The sequence below is a fragment of the Gigantopelta aegis genome, chromosome 6, assembly GCF_016097555.1.
Source record: "Gigantopelta aegis isolate Gae_Host chromosome 6, Gae_host_genome, whole genome shotgun sequence".
Taxonomy (NCBI): domain Eukaryota; kingdom Metazoa; phylum Mollusca; class Gastropoda; order Neomphalida; family Peltospiridae; genus Gigantopelta; species Gigantopelta aegis.
This window is the reverse complement of record NC_054704.1, coordinates 88509193-88527794: the sequence shown is the minus strand read 5'-3', so window position 1 is coordinate 88527794 and position 18602 is coordinate 88509193. Positions and strand designations below refer to the sequence as shown.

At 35.9% G+C, this 18602-nt stretch overlaps 1 protein-coding gene across 1 annotated transcript in view; it reads left to right on the top strand.

Moving 5' to 3' along the window:
- The window catches only part of LOC121374773 (carbonic anhydrase-related protein 10-like), a 44056-nt gene extending 27571 nt beyond the window's left edge, over window positions 1–16485 (top strand). Inside the window, exons 6-11 of the mRNA XM_041501881.1 lie at window positions 8790–8885; window positions 10765–10831; window positions 11613–11767; window positions 13931–14059; window positions 14452–14491; window positions 16307–16485. Coding sequence (XP_041357815.1) covers window positions 8790–8885; window positions 10765–10831; window positions 11613–11767; window positions 13931–14059; window positions 14452–14491; window positions 16307–16485 — 666 coding nt within the window. The remainder of the gene's footprint in view (window positions 1–8789; window positions 8886–10764; window positions 10832–11612; window positions 11768–13930; window positions 14060–14451; window positions 14492–16306) is intronic.
- Window positions 16486–18602: the final 2117 nt, after the last annotated feature.

Sequence of the window (18602 nt, the reverse complement as noted above, 5' to 3'; positions counted from 1 at the left end):
TACATAAGTATAATATAGAACTACACGAAGACAAGTTCACTCAAACAGTTATATATATATGTTCTTGTAGCAAACAACAGTTACTGTTTACAAAGCAATGTTAAGCTTTCTGTTGTTATTCTATTTACATCCAGATATAATATATTGGTATGAGCTGACACCGCGATTCCTAATTTCACTTCATATTGATTCCGGATCAGTAAGTAAACATCAACTACATAGAGTCATCTTAGAGACTCGTGTTCGGAAAGAGATGAGGTGAAGTATTCTAAAGTAAAAAATAGCCAATTCCGATTTGTTATAACTCATTCGTGTTGACCTTTGCCAGTAAAATATCACTGTATCTGTTTGTCAAACAACACAACGATGTGTATGGAAATCCGTTAGAAATCGTGTTGAACGGAGAGATTGTGTGTGAGGGGTAAATATTAATGGCAGTAGGTTTCATTTATTTATTTTTTTAAATAATTTTTTTATTGTATATTTTTAATCAAGACAATTTTAAATTAACTTCTTAATAATTTTAAACGGGTTGGACAAAAGTTGGGTTACACAGACCTTTCAGTTCTCTCTCCCACCCCAGATCCTCACGATTACCCACGACTTATGAACCATACCTCGAGATTCACAACACAGGAGATTCACAGCTCATGATTCACAGTTCATGATTTACAGCTCATGAATCAAGACAGTGGTGACACAAGGTGTTCCTGAAAATCCTTAGTATTTCATGTCTTGGCTGGAGTTTTTTTTTTTAAATTATAATTTAAAGGAAACATCAATTATTAAAAAGTCCAAATTTATTTTACTGTCAAAATAGGCAACATTTTAATCTGCATATACACACTTATACACATACACCACGTGTGATATACTAAACATGCGCGCATACATACGTACAAAATGACAAACATTTCACACACATATATATGAAACGTTGTTGTCTGGCATCACATCAGTCCCACTTCATAATCTCCATCCCTAATGCCTGGAATTTGATTTCATACACATCAGTCGTTATTGCTGATACAACAGCGACATACTAATAACACATATATGTGTGATAACAATTTAAAGACATACGACTGGCTGCTCCTATGTGATGACCAGGTCGCCGCTGCATATTATCAAATGAAAAAAGTACAATCGAAATTAATTACTCTGAGGCGTATAGGTTGATGTGCAACTGATTTGTATGTTACGCATAAGTTAACTAAAACGCAAGGACCGTAACTAGGTTTTAGTTGGAAAAGACGTTTGAATGTATCTTAAACCTGAATTTTAAAAATATTTATGAAATAGAATACTACATTGGCGTCCGTTATCTTATAACTCATTGTTTAAAAAGGTATCCAACTTTCGCTCGCCAGATACGTTGATAAATGGTATCTTACAGGCACTCATACATATAGTATTCTCTTTTTAGTACCCAATCGAAGACATCGTTTTTGCGTCGTGGAAAACCCTTCCTCTATTGCAGTATTAAATAGGACGATGCTGTAAAGTTGATATATACGTATGACTGGTGATTTATTCCCCGCCAGTAGCTGACCTCCCGACTTAGCGCTAGATTTTCGTTATTTGTCAACTGTAACGTTTGAGCCGAGTGGAAGCGCGGACCGGCTATCTTCAAATCTGCGGTGTATTTAATCAAAGCAGAGTGCAATTACACATAAGAAACTACAACTTGGAGGCAGATCGATGGCACCGTGCCCCCTCGGAGATGCATTTGGCGGCTCTTTGATCGCTCTGGCCTTACACAGTCGCCTCTTGTCAGTGTACGAGAGAGGCAATTGAGCATGACAGGAGTGAATGTTGGTTGATCAAACCAATGATACACAAGCACCCTGATTTGTGACGAGATGCAATTTTCTGTATGAAATGAAATCGTTTGTCCCTACGTCTGTTTTGTATTACACTCGAAGGCTTGTCGAGCGAGAACGCCTTTCAGAGGAAAGACAACTCCCGAGTCGGAATTGTTTTTACAAAATTTGACGAAAGCTAGTTTTCGCATTAATTTGTTTTTTGTTTTATATATTTTATTTTTATTTATTTGCCACATTATGAAACCATAAAAGCAATGGTGTGGATATTGTCAATAAGAAGGGGAGGGACCAATCCTGGCGGAGGACAAATGTACTTATACAACAAATATAGAAACCCCCCTCACAATAAAACCTGCAGCAAAATATGAAAATATTAAATATTATAATACCTGATTCTAATTCCAGGTGTACGAACCTCTTCTGTTTCGCACAACATGCATTTTGAGCTACGACATCTGCCTTAACGTCCAAGAAAACACTGAATTTTCTAAAATTAACATTTTAAGCAACATGTTGTAAGCAATATGTAATTTAATTGTAAAAAGGCTGTTACATGAGAAACTATTTTACACTTCTTAACAAACTGGGAGTCATGGCCGTTAGAGTTTAATAGGTCCAGTTAGTTTACAAAATCCCATTACCAATGTTTCCCTTTAGTGTGTGCTTCGTTCAAGATTGGCTACTAATGTATGCACCTTAATTAAATATATTTAATTTAGCAATATGTATATAAAATTATGTCGTTTGAACGACAAAAACATTAACATTTTCAAAACTGAATCTCTGCTCCAGACAGAGTCAAAACTTTCATGTTTAATCTGACGTCATTTGCCTTGTGGATAGCTTCGTCGTTTTTTGAAGACCTTAATAAACGTAGGTTGAACATAAAACCTAGAACAAATGAAATCCCTATGGGTCGAACATTTGCTGAACAACTCATTTCTGAAATATTAGTTAATCCACCAACCTTATGAGATGGGTTAAGAATTTTCTGTAAGTAATGCCATCAATATTCGGCCGATTACCTTTGGGAATAGTTCGCCCTGGCTTACCACCAATATAACCGTGATGTCATTGGTTAGATAAGATGTGTATTACACGTTGAAGGCAAGACAAAGTTCTTTTATTTATTCTGTACAGATCTAAGAACCAAAAGGAAACATTAACGGAAGAGTAATGTCTTAAGATTGAATGAGTCTGCAGTTATACCAATTATGTCAGGCTGGTAATAAAACAGGGACATTCATTACAGATTTATGACAGGACAGAAAGTGTAAGGGAAATTGTTCCCGATGTAACTGCTTACTGTTTTAATCTCAGACGAAAGGTTAAATCTGATCATATAATCTGGACTGTAACACAGTAAGTGACGAGTTGCGTTATGGCGTCTAGATAAAAATGAGCGTCACTATTCCACTATAGTCCTTTTTCGGATACTAGGAGAGACTTACATATATATATATATATATATATATATATATATATATATATATATATATATATATATATATATATATATATATATATATATATATATATATATATATAGAGAGAGAGAGAGAGAGAGAGAGAGAGAGAGAGGAGGAGAGAGAGGCACACGGAGACAGAGAGACACACAGACACAGACACACACAGGCAGAAAAACAGATAGACAGAGAGAGACAGATAGATAGACAGACAGACAGACAGACTGATACTCAAACACTGATAGACGCACACAGAGAGAGAGAGAGAGAGAGAGAGAGAGAGAGAGAGAGAGAGAGAGAGAGAGAGAGAGAGAGAGAGAGAGAGAGAGAGAGAGAGAGAGACACACACACACACAGACACACACACACACACACACACACACACAGAGACAGACAGAAAGAGAGTGACAAATCAAAACATACTGAGAATGACAGATACGTCTGTATGGTATTTTTATAATTTATAGCCATAATTAATTCAAGAAAAATCTGCTCTGTGAAATTACAACTTTCTAGGGTGTTTGAAACAACATGTATTGCAGTTTAAACTCGCTGAAAGAAAACCAACCAGTCTCCCTTGGTCCCCTCTAAATCCACCACTAAAATGTTTATTTTTTGCACGCAATGGCTGAACACTGAAAGGTTCGAAGCAGCAAAATTGTGGCGCGGACAGAATAATTAGAGCGACCGGTTGAGCCAATAAAGCAATCGGCCGACTATCAGACCAAACAAAAATTCAAACACAATTTGTAAATTGAATCATCAACGAGCACTTCAGATGACGAGTGCATTTCCTCGAGTGCGCATGCGTCCTTGGTCCGCGTTACAAAAACATATCTTCAATTTGCGTTAGAGCGAGTGAACGCCTTATCGATTGGCTGCAGATGAAGATAGTTTATATCAAATTTGACATTCGCTGTAAAGAATGGCAGTGATACGAGGACGCAATCGTATTCGAATATTATTCAAAAGTTATCAGCCTCTGTGGATGTTTACAGAGATTTTTTTGGTGTGCAGATCGTAATTGCAATTCATTTCCATTGCTAACAGCATAAAAAATAGATACAGTATTTAAAGTATCAACGACACATCTGGAGTTTTAATACAAGCTTATAATATTAGAAGCAAAACAAAGTTAAAGTTTGTTTATATATGTATAATAAAGAAATTACAGAGGATGTATTTAAATGTTTAAAACAAGAGGAACTTCAGACTCCACAGTTCTACATTTTACCTAAAGTACACAAAACTGTTAATAAAGACCTCCCTCTGGGATATCCAGGACGCCCAATCATATCCGGATGTAATTCACCAACAGAACGTATTTCGTGTCTCATAGATGACATTCTGAAGCCACACGTCGAAAAATTAGACTCATATGTACGTGACACATCGGACTTTCTTACAAAATTGCGTAATATACCAAATGTATCCAAAGAATCATTCCTCGTAACTATGGACGTTTCATCTTTATATACAAACATTCCTCACAATGAAGGGATTGAAGCAATAGAAAGAACTCTAACTGGCGATAATTACAACTCCAACATACCCATTAAAACAATTAGTAAACTAGTTGCAATAATATTAGAATCAAATAATTTTCAATTTAATGGTGAAAACTTTATCCAAATACAAGGCACTGCAATGGGTACAAGAATGACCCCTAGTTATGCTAATTTATTTATGGGTTGTTTTGAAAAAGTTCTGCTGAGCAAATGTGTTAGATCGCCGCTACTTTGGCTTAGATATATAGATGACATATTTTTTATTTGGGACCATTCTGAACAAGATCTTAATAAATTCATTGAATCTGCCAATCAACAGCACCCTACCATTCAATTTACATACACATATTCAAGGAATAAAGTTACATTTTTAGATGTCGATGTCATTAAAACAGATAGTGGGTCTTTTTCATCACAACTGTTCACACAAAAAGTAACAAACACACACCAATATTTACATTTCAAATCAGCTCACCCCAAGACATGTAAAAAAGGAATTCCTTTCAGTCAAGCTAAAAGGTACACCAGAATCATTTCAAACAGTGACACGTTACAAACTGAACTAAATAGTTTGAAAAAAAAAACACTTCTTGAATAGACTTTACCCTCCTGCCATTGTAAATAATGCTATAGAAAAAACATCAATTGGACCCAAAGAAAAACATATCGAATCTCCTGCATCTACGTCTGAACAAGAAACAATGATACCTTTTGTCGTAACATACAACCCACGCCTACCAAATATTGGCCATATATTACACAGATATTGGGGAATTCTTGAACAGTCAAGTAAACTCAACATACTAGCACAAAGTAAACCAATTGTTGCTTTTAAAAGACCACATAATCTTAAAGACATGCTTGTTCATTCTAAACTACAATCTAATGATGATAATAAAAAGCACTCTGCATTAAAATGTGGTAAAAGTAAATGTAAAAATGACAAATTCCTTAAAGAAAAAACGCACTTTGAAAGCAGTCAAACTGGACGCGTTTATCCCATAAAACATACTATGACATGCTGTTCTTCAAACGTGATTTATCTTATCACTTGCACAAAATGTAGTATGCAATATGTAGGACAAACAGGGGGTAAGCTGTCTTTACGTATGAATGGACATCGTAGCGACATCAATTTATATCCTAGCAAATCTACGTTGGTTAATACCCACTTTAATACGAATTATCATTCCATATCTAACTTTTCTTTTATGCCTATTGAACAAGTATTTAGCAATGATGAACATCATCGACTAGTTAGAGAAACTTTTTGGATACACGAACTGAGAACCAAAACGCCACATGGACTTAATGATAACGTTATATTTCATGTAAACACATCTTAGGCATTCAGTAACGTTATAAATATCCAATGCAGTACAGTGACATTACTTTGTGTTTCAATGTTCCATAATTAATTAAATAATCTTGTCTTTATAGTAATTTAACAAAATTGCTATAAAATGCATTTATACACTTATTATTACCTTTTTCTATTTAAAATGTGACATTGTTCTTTAAAATTTCAATATGTTCAGTTAGTGGTCTAATGTCTGTTTTGACAGATACTTTTCAATGCATTAACCTGCTGTTTTTAGACTACTGTTGTATCTACGCAGATCCTGTACAAATTGATAAAACAATATTACAATAATGGAAATGAGAGTGTATAAAAAATAAAAAATAATCTGTTTGTCTCAATGACGTCATGATGAGAATGACGTTAGGATGACGTTACGTCATCTTATTGTTAATTTGAAAAAGGCAATATGCCGAAACATGTCATTATTAAATAACTGAACTGTTGGTAGTAGTTTTATTATTATCATTTTTTTAATGTAATTTTGTTATATATATATTATATATATATATATATATATATATGTATGTATATATGTATATATATATTTATCATATAATATCTTACATTTTCGGTGCAATCAAAGTATGTGATATTTTTCAGATCACATACTTTAAGAATTTAATAACTTTGCAAATTAGATGTAAATTAGTCGAGGTCTTGGCACTAGGTTTATTGACATTTAAGCAAACGTACTTGGGTGACACTCCATGATTGACGTATGCATTCATAGTCATCAAATAAAAACATTTCAATGGCAATTTGACACTGAAAACTGTCCAGCGTTCAGAAAACAAAAAACGTTAGACATAACTTTATTTTGATGTGAGGACATCCAAAATGACGTCATTCAAATTCGACGTCATTTCCATTCAAAAATACACCGCGCCACATATTCTTACGTCATTTCAATATCTAGTAATGGCGGACTGGAATTTAAGTTGCGTGTACAGTTTACAAAAACACGTTGTATTAAGCTTGAACTTATATGATAAAGAGATTATTACCCTCGTGTATTTCGGTATCGTCAATATCATATATTAGGAATAAAAATAATGTATTATGCTCGCCAGAGGCTCGCATAATACAATTTTTATTCCTAATATATGATACTGACGATACTGAAAAACACTCTGGTAATAACCTTTACATACATACATACATACATACATACATACATACATATATATATATATATATATATATATATGGTGATCCTATGTAAAATAGTGAAACGTAAATGTGAAAATCAGGAAGTCTTAAATATTTTAAGGGTAATTCGTTCCGAACCCCAATCCCACGCGGAAAGTGCCATCTCATAAACACACACTAAGAATATTTTCTGAGATAAACAATAATGTTGATTTAGTGTATGAAACTACAACATTGAAATTTACGTATATTTTTCGAGACTTTAGTACATTTGAAATAAACCAGTTGCGTGATTAATAACGACACTGTCAATTTAACTGAAATGTTTATCTGAGTTTTAAATAAAATATAATCTCCTTATAAAGCTCACTCGTAATTGAAAATAATCGAGCGCTCTCGGTAATTTGAAATTATATGTGTATGTTGTTTTGTCGGACATATTTATATGTAATGTACATGTCATCACGTTCAGTATGTTCGGTGCGCAGATAAACGTCGCATAAAACTATTAGAGATGTCACGACAATGTTTTATTTTTAAATAAAAATAAAATAAAGCAGATGCCTATTTTAAGAGGCCAACTCTACATTCTTGGAAATCATCTTATACAATGTAATATACATTAACCTGCAATAAACAGCCACCTGCAGTTGTCTTAAGACGTTTGTTTTGTTTAACGACACCACTGGAGCACACTGATTAATTGACCATCGGCTGTTGCATGTAAAACATTTGGTAATTCTGACATGTAGTCATCAGAGGAAACCCGCTAATTTTTCCTAATGCAGCAAGGGATCTTTTATATGCACTTTTCCACAGACAAGAAAGCACATGACACGGTCTTTGACCAGTTATGGTGCACTGGTTGGATGTCTTATGATACCACCTTACTGCAAAACGATCTGCATTAAACAGTCATATCTCTAATGGTAGCAATACATCAAACAGCATCTCACTGGGTCAAAGTTCAAGGTACTATTCTGAAGCAGAACGCAAATGCTGCCATTGGCGAGATGTATGACAGAACTTGCTGTACTAAAATGTACTGTCGTCTGATTTGCTGTTGTTTGATTTCAACTAGTATCAGAATACCATGTACTATTGTGCTTGAAACGTCTAGGGTGCAACTATAATTGGGATGACTATTTTTGGCGGAGTTAGGGTTCGAAGATGAAGCTAGAAACAAACCCACCGCCACCGATTTGTTTACCAATATAGTGAGTGTTTGTCGTAGTCCAATATCCATTGTTTTCGATCTGATTCAGACTATGATTGCTATAGTTATATCTATGGTGTATATGTTGATTGAAATGTTGCATGTACTCTCATGCTACTTTTATGATCTATCAGATTTTATTTGTTGGTATACAGTCTATACAGATTGTGTTTTTATACTCTATCATGTGACTGCTTACCACAGAATTGCTTTTGTTTTACAAACCTGTATATATAATAACTTTAATTTCTTTGTTTTCAGATGCACGTTATAGCCTATAACTTGGACTTATACGCAAACACTTCGGTCGCAGCTTCCGGTAATAAGGGTTTGGCCATTGTTGCAGTGTTCATGGAGGCAAGTATATATGATGTGATATTTTAAAAATAAAATATGTGGACAGTGTAGACGATTAAATAATGGCGACGTCAAACAAGACAGTGTAGGTGACATTTGTTCAAATATGAAAGGTGCAGCCTCACGATTGCATAATGATCAAACACATTTATTAATGTAAAATGTAAAGATTATACCTTGAATTTTAAATAATTTATTATTGTAAAATGTAAAGATTATACCTTGAATTTTAAATAATTCATTAATGTAAAATGTAAAGATTATACCTTGAATTTTAAATAATTTTATTTACTACTATTACCAATACTATTCATAAATTCATATTGTTGTAAATCAAATAAAGCTGACCGAAAGGTTAACGGGTGATTTCAAATGTTGAATTCAAATAGTATCTCCAAATTTACAGGGAACTGGATGCTATTCCATGGATACGCGATTAATAGTTGTTATGTATTTATATTAATACCCAAGGATTCTTCAGGAAACCACTGTTTACGAAGTGTAGAAGCACATTTCAATTCTGATATTTTTTAGGTAATTATGTTAAAATTCTAAGTAAGATCGACTAATTTGCAGTTAATTATGAAAAGAACATGACAAAATAGCGAAATGTGGCACTTGTACTTTTGAGAATTCCTTTTTAAGAGATATAGGTAACAATGGATTTTAGTTTGTGCAAAACTCAATGAAAGTGTCCAAATTGAAAGTCAAAATTATACTCAGCTGTTTGGGTTTTTCTTCTTGTTTTTTCTTGATTACAAATCTATTCAAGAAGGCGGGACGTAGCTCAGTGGTAAAGCGCTCGCCTGATGCACGGTCGGTCTAGGATCGATCCCCGTCGGTGGACCGATTGGGCTATTTCTCGTCTCAGCCAGTGCACCACGACTGGTATATCAAAGGCCGTGGTATGTGCTGTCCTGTATGTGAGAACGTGCATATAAAATATCCCTTGCTGCTTTAGGAAAAATGTAGTGGGTTTCCTCTGATGACTACGAGTCAGAATTTCCAAATATTTGAAGTCCAATAGCCGATGATTAATTAATCAATGTGCTCCAGTGGTGTCATTAAACAAAACAAACTTTAAGTTTTCAAGAAAGTCCCAAGTATACAAGCTGAAAACTGAATTAGTGTTATGATGACATATTACTATTTTTTTTACGAACACGATGTAAATTTCTGGTATCACACATCGATATCACACGTCGCCCAATGAAAGGAACACTGCGATAACGGCACAGACGCGAATGCGCCATCCGTAATAGATGAAATAAAAGTCGTTTTAATTTGTCTGAAAACTGGTTCTTGGGGTTAGATAAAGAATAGAATACAGTTCGCTGTTTAAAACTGTCGCTGTCGGTCGTTTTGAAATACTTCGTTGTGTGTGGTATCTAACAGGCAGTTAAGTAGTAGTATATATACACAACAACAGACATACAAATACAGACGTTAGCTTTTATCAATGGACAACTTCCGTTTCTATAAAATATAAATTTGATATATTTATAAAATACTAAGGGTGTCATATCGACTTCAACAAACAAACAAACAAATAGCCCCCTCCCCTTTCCCAACACCCCCAAAAACAAATCCCAAACAATCCCCTCTCAAAAAAAAAAAATACAACAACAACAACAACAAAAGCAACAACAAAAAACAACACAAAAAAACAAAAACAAAAAACCAAAAAAACCCAATAACGAACAAACATAAAAACCCAACGTAGGTATAAGTTTATGAAGTTGGTAATCGGTTCATTGTACAGAATGAAAAATGATTATTATATTACAATTTGTGGGAAAAGAAATGTGTTTATTTTAGAACGTTGTTGTAGTCTCGCCATGTTTCAACAGTCTCTAGACGATTGTTTTATTTCTTTCAGATTGCCGAGGAAACGAATAAAGCATTTAATTTGATAAGCAAAGAATTAAAACGACTGCGGAAAAAAGGTAATCATTTATAGAATGCCAAATATTAATATTAAAGAATAGCGTACCTATCTTATTAATTAGCTAACACTGGACGAAGGACAATACAAATCAACAGTGTAAACGCACACATCTAATGCTAATACTTTCTTCTTACAACCAAATGGAGCTAAATAAAAGCATCTGCATCCTTCTCACACCTCTCTTAGCTTCTGTTTTCTCTGATCCCCACCCCTCTTTCTCCGTCCCGGGGCGGGATTTAGCTCAGTCGATTGAGTGCTCACTTGGGGTGCTTGCGTCACAGGATCGAAGCACCTCGGTGAATCCATTCAACTGACTGGGCTTTTTTCTCTCGTCCTAGCCAGTGTATCACGGTAGGTATATCAAAGGCCGTGGTATGTGCTATCTTGTCTGTGGGATAGTGCATATAAAATATGCCTTGCTACTAATAGAAAAAAGTAACGGATTTCCTCTCTCAGGCTATATGTCAGAATTACCAAATGTTTAACATCCAATAGCCGATGATGAATGAATGAATGTATCCTAGTGGTGTCGTTAAACAAAACAAACTTTAAACTTTAACTCTATCCGTCCCACTCTCTCTCCCGTTTCTCTTTCACTCCCCTCTTTCTTTCTCTTTGTCTGCCTATGTGTCTGGATCTGTCTCTTTGTCTCTCTCGTCAGCTAGACCAAGTGTGTTGATATATCCATATATTACGCATCGATTTACCATAATTTAAAATGTCCAAATTTCATCTAACAAAACATTCCTTTCTTTCGTGCTTTCGCTTTGTATTTCTAGGTTCAATGGCTCGTGTCCACCATTTAGCACTGGAACAACTCCTGCCCAGCACAGATAACTACATCACGTACGATGGGTCACTGACCCAACCTGGCTGCCAGGAGACTGTCACGTGGCTTATACTCAACAAACCTATATATATTTCTAAACAGCAGGTAACGTATGTTTATACTAGTCTGTAACTTATACTCAACAAACCTATATATATTTCTACACAACAAGTAACGTATGTTTATACTAGTCTGTGACTTAAACTCAACAAACCTATATATATATATTTCTAAACAGCAGGTAACGTATGTTTATACTAGTCTGTAACTTATACTCAACAAACCTATATATATTTCTACACAACAAGTAACGTATGTTTATACTAGTCTGTGACTTATACTCAACAAACCTATATAATTATATTTCTAAAGAGTAGGTAACATATCCTTATACTAGTTCATATCTTATACTCAACAAACATGTATATTGTTAAATAGCAGGTAACGTATATTTATACTAGTCCGTAACTTATACTCAACAAATCTATATGTATATTTCTAAATAGCATGTAACGTATGTTTATACTAGTTTGTAACTTCAAAACTGCAGGTAACGTATATTTATACTAGTCTATATCTTAAACTCAGCAAACCTATATATATATTTCTAAACAGCAGGTAACATATCTTTAGACTAGTCTGTAACATATATTCAACAAACATATATATATATATATATATATATATATATATATATATATATATATATATATATACTCAACAAACCTATATACATGTAATTATATTAAACAGCAGGTAACTTATATTTATACTTGTCCATAGCTTATACTCAACAAACATCTGTATATTTGTAAAGAGCGCATATTTATACTGGTCCGTAACTTACATTAAAGAATATAATATTTCTAAAGAGCAGGTAACGTATATTATGCTGAAATACTAAATTTCCGTTTTCAAAGCGTGACTTCCGTGTAATTATAATGTTTTTGACAAACCTTATCCACATCATATTACCAATGTCTGTCGGATTACATGCATGTATATATGGTGCGTGTGTGCGTGCGTGTGCCTATTGTTTTCCGTTCGCTTTTTTTTTTTTTTTAAACCTGGTACTGCCACTTTCAGTAATACATTACAAATTACTTGTGGCGTCGTTGAAGTTCACATTTATTCTGGATTTGGGTTTTCTGTTACTATTTCTCATCTCTCGATGTTCAAATAACCAATGGCGGCCTCGATTGCAGATTAGTTTTATTTAGTGGCTGTCCTCGCGTCCTGCCCGTTTCTCACTGTTTAGTGTTTCTCGCTCCATTGGTGATTTAGCGGCGTTTTACTCAGACATTATCTCCATCGCGGCGGAGGGTAGTTCTCTGTCATATGAGACTCTTTCCGAAGAATTAGCTCGCCATATTTATCTGAGCAAGGCAGCGTTGGAGCTCTCCAGTTAGAAGATACAGATCAATCGAAGTGAGCTTTTGAAAGAACCTCGCCAATGGGCTATGGTTAATTGCCCCTTCAATTGTGGGGATGCTTCAACTTGGTCGAAAGAATGGTTTGATCCGAGATTTGTTTGGATAAATGGCAATAATTCAATCTTAAATCAATAATGAATTTAAGGAATCGGGAAATTGTGTTAAATTGTGTGTAAACGCTGCAGCTTAATTCTGAGTTTTGCAGAGAAACTAATACGGGCTAACGTTAATGCTTATAGATCCACACTTCTGATTGTCCTTTTTCGTGAGTCTATGTACGAAGTTATACTGCCGAAAGGACTTAATGAAATTCACATTAAACGGAGATTTTAGTACATGGGCTACTCACTTCATTAGTATAAAACTAGCCTCAGTATCATAATAATTTAAAAAATTGGTATTAAGAATAGTGAGTACCAAATTAACATCTCGGTACCGGCTCCCACCCAGAATGAGTTTTAACTAAAATGTAACCTACTATCCTAGATAGAAATTACAGATAGCTTAGGCGTGTGCCCAGAACATCGTACTTGAATCTTAATTAGATATAACAACGAAAATAAACTTTAAATGAATAAATGAGTAGAAAACGATATTTTACAGGTCTACAACGTCATTTACTGACTCTGCTTACTACCCAGTGAGCATGACATGTTTCAAATACCCAACCCATCTCTCTCCATAAAACCAGGGCCCGTCTTTATAAAATGTTAGTCAAGGATACGAACAATTCGAGTCGAAGCTGTCTTTTGGGATATGTTTCATCTGACCTTATATATACATATATACACTTACGGAAAAACGTTCCTGTGTACCCGTCTTCTTAAATTGATAGTTGTCTGCCCTGAGGGTGCTGTACAACGGGAGAGAAAACAACCCAGAACTGCCCCTGGAAATCAACGCCCGTCCCCTGATGCCTTTAAATCACAGAGTGGTTAGGACAAACATCAATTTCAGAAAAAGAGTAAGTTCTTGAAAAGAATCCACGATTCCTGCCTTGCCGTGTCATTGTGTGCATTTACTGTTTGTGATCAGTATATTACTCTTTTTTTCTCAAAATTTTAAAAAGGTTCTTTGAACATTTTCATTTATTATTATTTATTTTTTTACCAATATTAAATTTGTTGCATCTCCTTTATTTGTAAATGTGTCATACTTTTAGACGCTGCAAAACAAATGTTAAAATATATATTTTATATAGTGAAAGTATGGTATTTACTAGGAAGAAATTTGTAGTAAAAGTATGCTAATTAAAAACAAGATATATGCAGTAATAATATGCCATTTAGTCAGAATAAAGTTGTAGTAATAGTGATTTTTACGATTTGTATCTTGTTTTTTCTTTGTTTTTTTCAGTCGCGTATATGCACAATGGAACGAGATATGCACTATCAAGGTAAACACAGCCCATTTTTTATGTCCACTTTATATAATACAGTGATCAGCCCTAAGTTCAGCCAGCAAACGTTTCACTAACGTTTGCGAACTATTTGATTGGTTCCCGACGTGGCCATTTGCTTTAACGGAAGCACATAAACCAGTCTAGCGGACGTTTTTCTGCTCGGTCTGGCTGAACTCGGCTCCGATTCTTCGTTTTTTGGGTGGGTTTTTTTAACTCCATCTAACGTTATTACTACTTAGAGTTTAAATATTTTCACAAAATATATATTCGCGTGCCTAACATTAAGTATTAATTATACTATATATTTAAAATAACCCTCTCTTCCTCTCTGGGGTGAGATCTAGTCTATAGAGCGCCGGCTGAGACGCATTGGTTGTAGGGTTCAACTCCCTCGGTAGACCCATTCTCTTGGTTTTCCTGTTCCAGCCAGTGCACCACGACTGGTATATTAAAGGTCTTGGTATGTGCTGTGTTATCAGTGGGAAATATTTCTGGCTGCCACTGGAACAATGCAGCGTGTTTCTTCCAAAACCACATGTCAGAAGTGGTTGATATCAAATGACTGAATAATAAATCAGTGTGCTCTAGAGGTGTCGTCAAACAAAACTTTAACTTTTGACTTTTTCCTCTTTGTCTTAGTAATAAACTGCAGACACAGCGTATACATCAGTCTCACTTTACGTCGAGTTTGTAACAAGACCTGTTTTCCATTTCAGTGAATTCCATTTATCTTAAATGACTGCTCCACTAAACAACCAGCACGGCAAACGAGATGGAAGGACAGACGTGTTTCTCCTCGAGGATACAGCTCTGACACGACCCGGACAAACTGATTCAAAACAGAAAAATCGATTCTATACTCAACAAAATTAATTAAGAGCCCATACATATTTTAGGCATTTTTATTATTTTTATATAAGGTACAAAATTCTTCTTTTTGTTGGCTTTATAAAGCTTGCATTTTGCGTGTGCATTACTTTGTCAAAATATCGGCAAACAAGGTTTAGAATTCACTTGACCTAAAAATATATATTGATCCTTAATTAATTTTGTTGAGTATATCTTTCAGCATCTTTTCCAAACTCGGGCTAATATAACTGCTAAATTGGAACGAAACAATGCTGTGATCAGAAGTACGAACGTGTTAAAGAAACAATCTCGTCTCGTTGTAACATTGTTGTCTAATACAATATACAGACACCACTACAGATTTTAGAGCGGGATGTAGCTCAAGCGGTAGCGTGTCCGCCTGTGAAGCGGTCGGCCATCGGATCGATTCTTCTCAGTAGACACATTTGCACTTTGGGCTATTTTCCGTTCCAACCAGTGGTCCACAACTGGTTCATCAAAGGCCGTGGTATGTGCTGTCCTGTCTCTGGGAAAGTATATAAAAGACCCTTTGCTGCTTATCGGAAAGAGTAGTCTATGTGGCGGCAGCGGGTTTCCTAAAAAAAAGAAATATGTCAGAATGACCATATGTTTGACGTCCAATAGCCGATGATAAGATAAAAATCAATGTGCTATAGAGGCGTCGTTAAATAAAACAAACTTTACTTTAACTTTCCGCTACAGATTTAATAAGCTAATGTTATCAGTATCCACAATTAACATCAGCTGCCTCGATATAAGTTATTATAAGATAGAAATATATGTTGTTATTTTAATACTACGTAATACAAACTCTGCTTTTGAGAGTTAAAATGGAGAATATTACACTTTTACGTGGCGTCGATTAATTACCATGGCCTAATAGTCTGGGTCCCATACAGAAAAAAACTGCATATTTTGAAGATTTTATGAAACTTTCAGGGATTGAAGGTAACATATGTGGCTTCAATCTCAGAAGGGATGCCCACTCATCCGGGCACTACTTTCAAGATGGCCGCCATTTTTCAAAATGGCCACCGTTTTTCGAGGTGCGAACACTAAAAATGATAGAAATAACCGATTTCAATGATTTTAGTGTCGATTCTAAAACTGAATATTGAGTTTGTAATTTCTAAAATCCAACATGGCGACCCGTAGCGGCCATTTTCCAAGATGGCCACCATTATTTTGGAAATTTTAAATAATTAACCGATTTTCACATTCTTGGTGTCGATTTATATGTTTTTGACCATAGTAAGACAGATTATGAGGTTTAAAATTTGGAAAATCGAATATTGTGATCAGTAACGGCCACTTTCCAAGGTGGCCACTGTGTTCCATGAAAGTGAAATTGGGCTTAGTTGTCGGAGGTAATCTCTGGTGTGAACTTACATATTTACTCCGAACATTCACCTTGGCAGTGGCAAAGAAGAGTGCATTTGAGTTAGCTTTTCTGCAGGATCAAGCCCTCGAACATCCCTTCGTGCATCTGCACTTTACTAACTCTTGACAAGACTTGCATGGTTCATCTAAAGTGGACCACTTAGGCTCCCAGTGACTATCAGTTTTCTGCCATCCCCATTCCTTCGGACATGGGTATGTTGGTTCAGCTTCGCGCGACTGCCCCCAAACATGGTGACTTTGAAACGCTGCACGTAGGGTATGCTGTCGTAATGCTTGGAAAGCCTTCCACGTTTGCCAGGCTGTTTTCTTCCCTCTGCCAACAAAGGCAGACACAGTGTCACACCCACTATACGCGTGGAAGCCAGGAAGAGCTGAGCACATTTCGATACCAATTTCACCAGCAATTCTATGTACAGGAATATATCTATAGTTCTTGTCTGTTCCGAATAACAACCACAGTTCTCGTAGTCCTATAGCATATAACTGGTTGAAGTTAGCTAAAGCAAGCACTAACGCATCCATATCTACTGTTCGAATGCCTATCTTGGTTATTCTGTTTGTTACCATATCTGTTAGATGTACGAATATCCTGGTATCTGCCTCTTCATGCTTTACGGTGGGTGGAAGTGTTAATGAAGATGCTGACTGGTGTACACTGTTGTGGACATTGGATACAACTGCCATCGTACTACCCATCCTTTCAACGGTCAAGGATGCAAGTAAGTCAAATAACTGTTTGTTGTCTGAATTTCTGAGGAAATCCTTCCAACTTCTAGGCAGTGCACCTGATAACCGGACAACCATCTTCACCCCTGTACCCCGTTTCTGTCGCGTCTGCTCTTTCAAGCTATCTTTTACGTATGTATCCCAAACAACATCAAGACGGGTAGCATTAACTGTTGTGACTTGTTTGGTGAGATGAGGAGCAAACGTGTTCGAATAGTACTGGTCAAATGTTTTCAGTTCTTTTCCGGGTTGCAAGATGTTAACGAGTGCAGCTCCGTCAATGATCTAACCATCACATGTGACACGGTTGCTTGCTGTGTTGTCAGCATTGTCTGGCAAAGTTTCCAACAGTCCGAGCAGGTCAGCTTTCTGCCCGAGATAGAGATCACCATCTGCAGACAAGGCAGGATGAAATGGTTGATTTTCACACTGAAAGAATGTATCTAGACCTAGCTGACGGTTCTGGCTGACGATGAACAATCTGAAGAACAACTCTACATCCAATTTAAGGATACGGACATGTCCATCGGCCTTTGTGCGACGCTTCTTCTTACTCGCAGTGGTAGATTTGTCCGAGTAATTGGTGCATCCAGTGGCTCTGATCTCCGAACAAATCTTTCTTCTCGAAACTTGTTGTAACATTCCAGTCCAGTTGATTCTGCTCCGTTCATCTTTTCCACGATGTCAGCTTGAACGACGACCTTTGAGTCCAAGACGAATAACTCTGAACTGTCATCACTGAATGGGTTACCAAACCCGTTGAATGAATCCCGTACAGATTGAACTTTCTTCAAGAACTTCGTTTGAAAGGGTCGATACTGCTCATGGTGTTTCGGATTTACAGGAGCAGAGTTCTTTTTGAGATCAACCTCGAATTCGTTGATAAGTTCACTCAGTAATGGACCAGCTATATTCCATCTACGTAAGGCATCATTGTCTTCAATAAGTCCGATAGCACCTCCATCACCTTTGATAACAGCGTTGTTTTTCTCATGGGCTTGACCAATTCCAATCGCCGAAAATGGCCTATGAGTTTTACAGATAGCAAAGTCTCTGGTGAGAAATCTTCGGTAGATGGCAGGTGCAGTAGTTTCGAGTTCGACAAGGT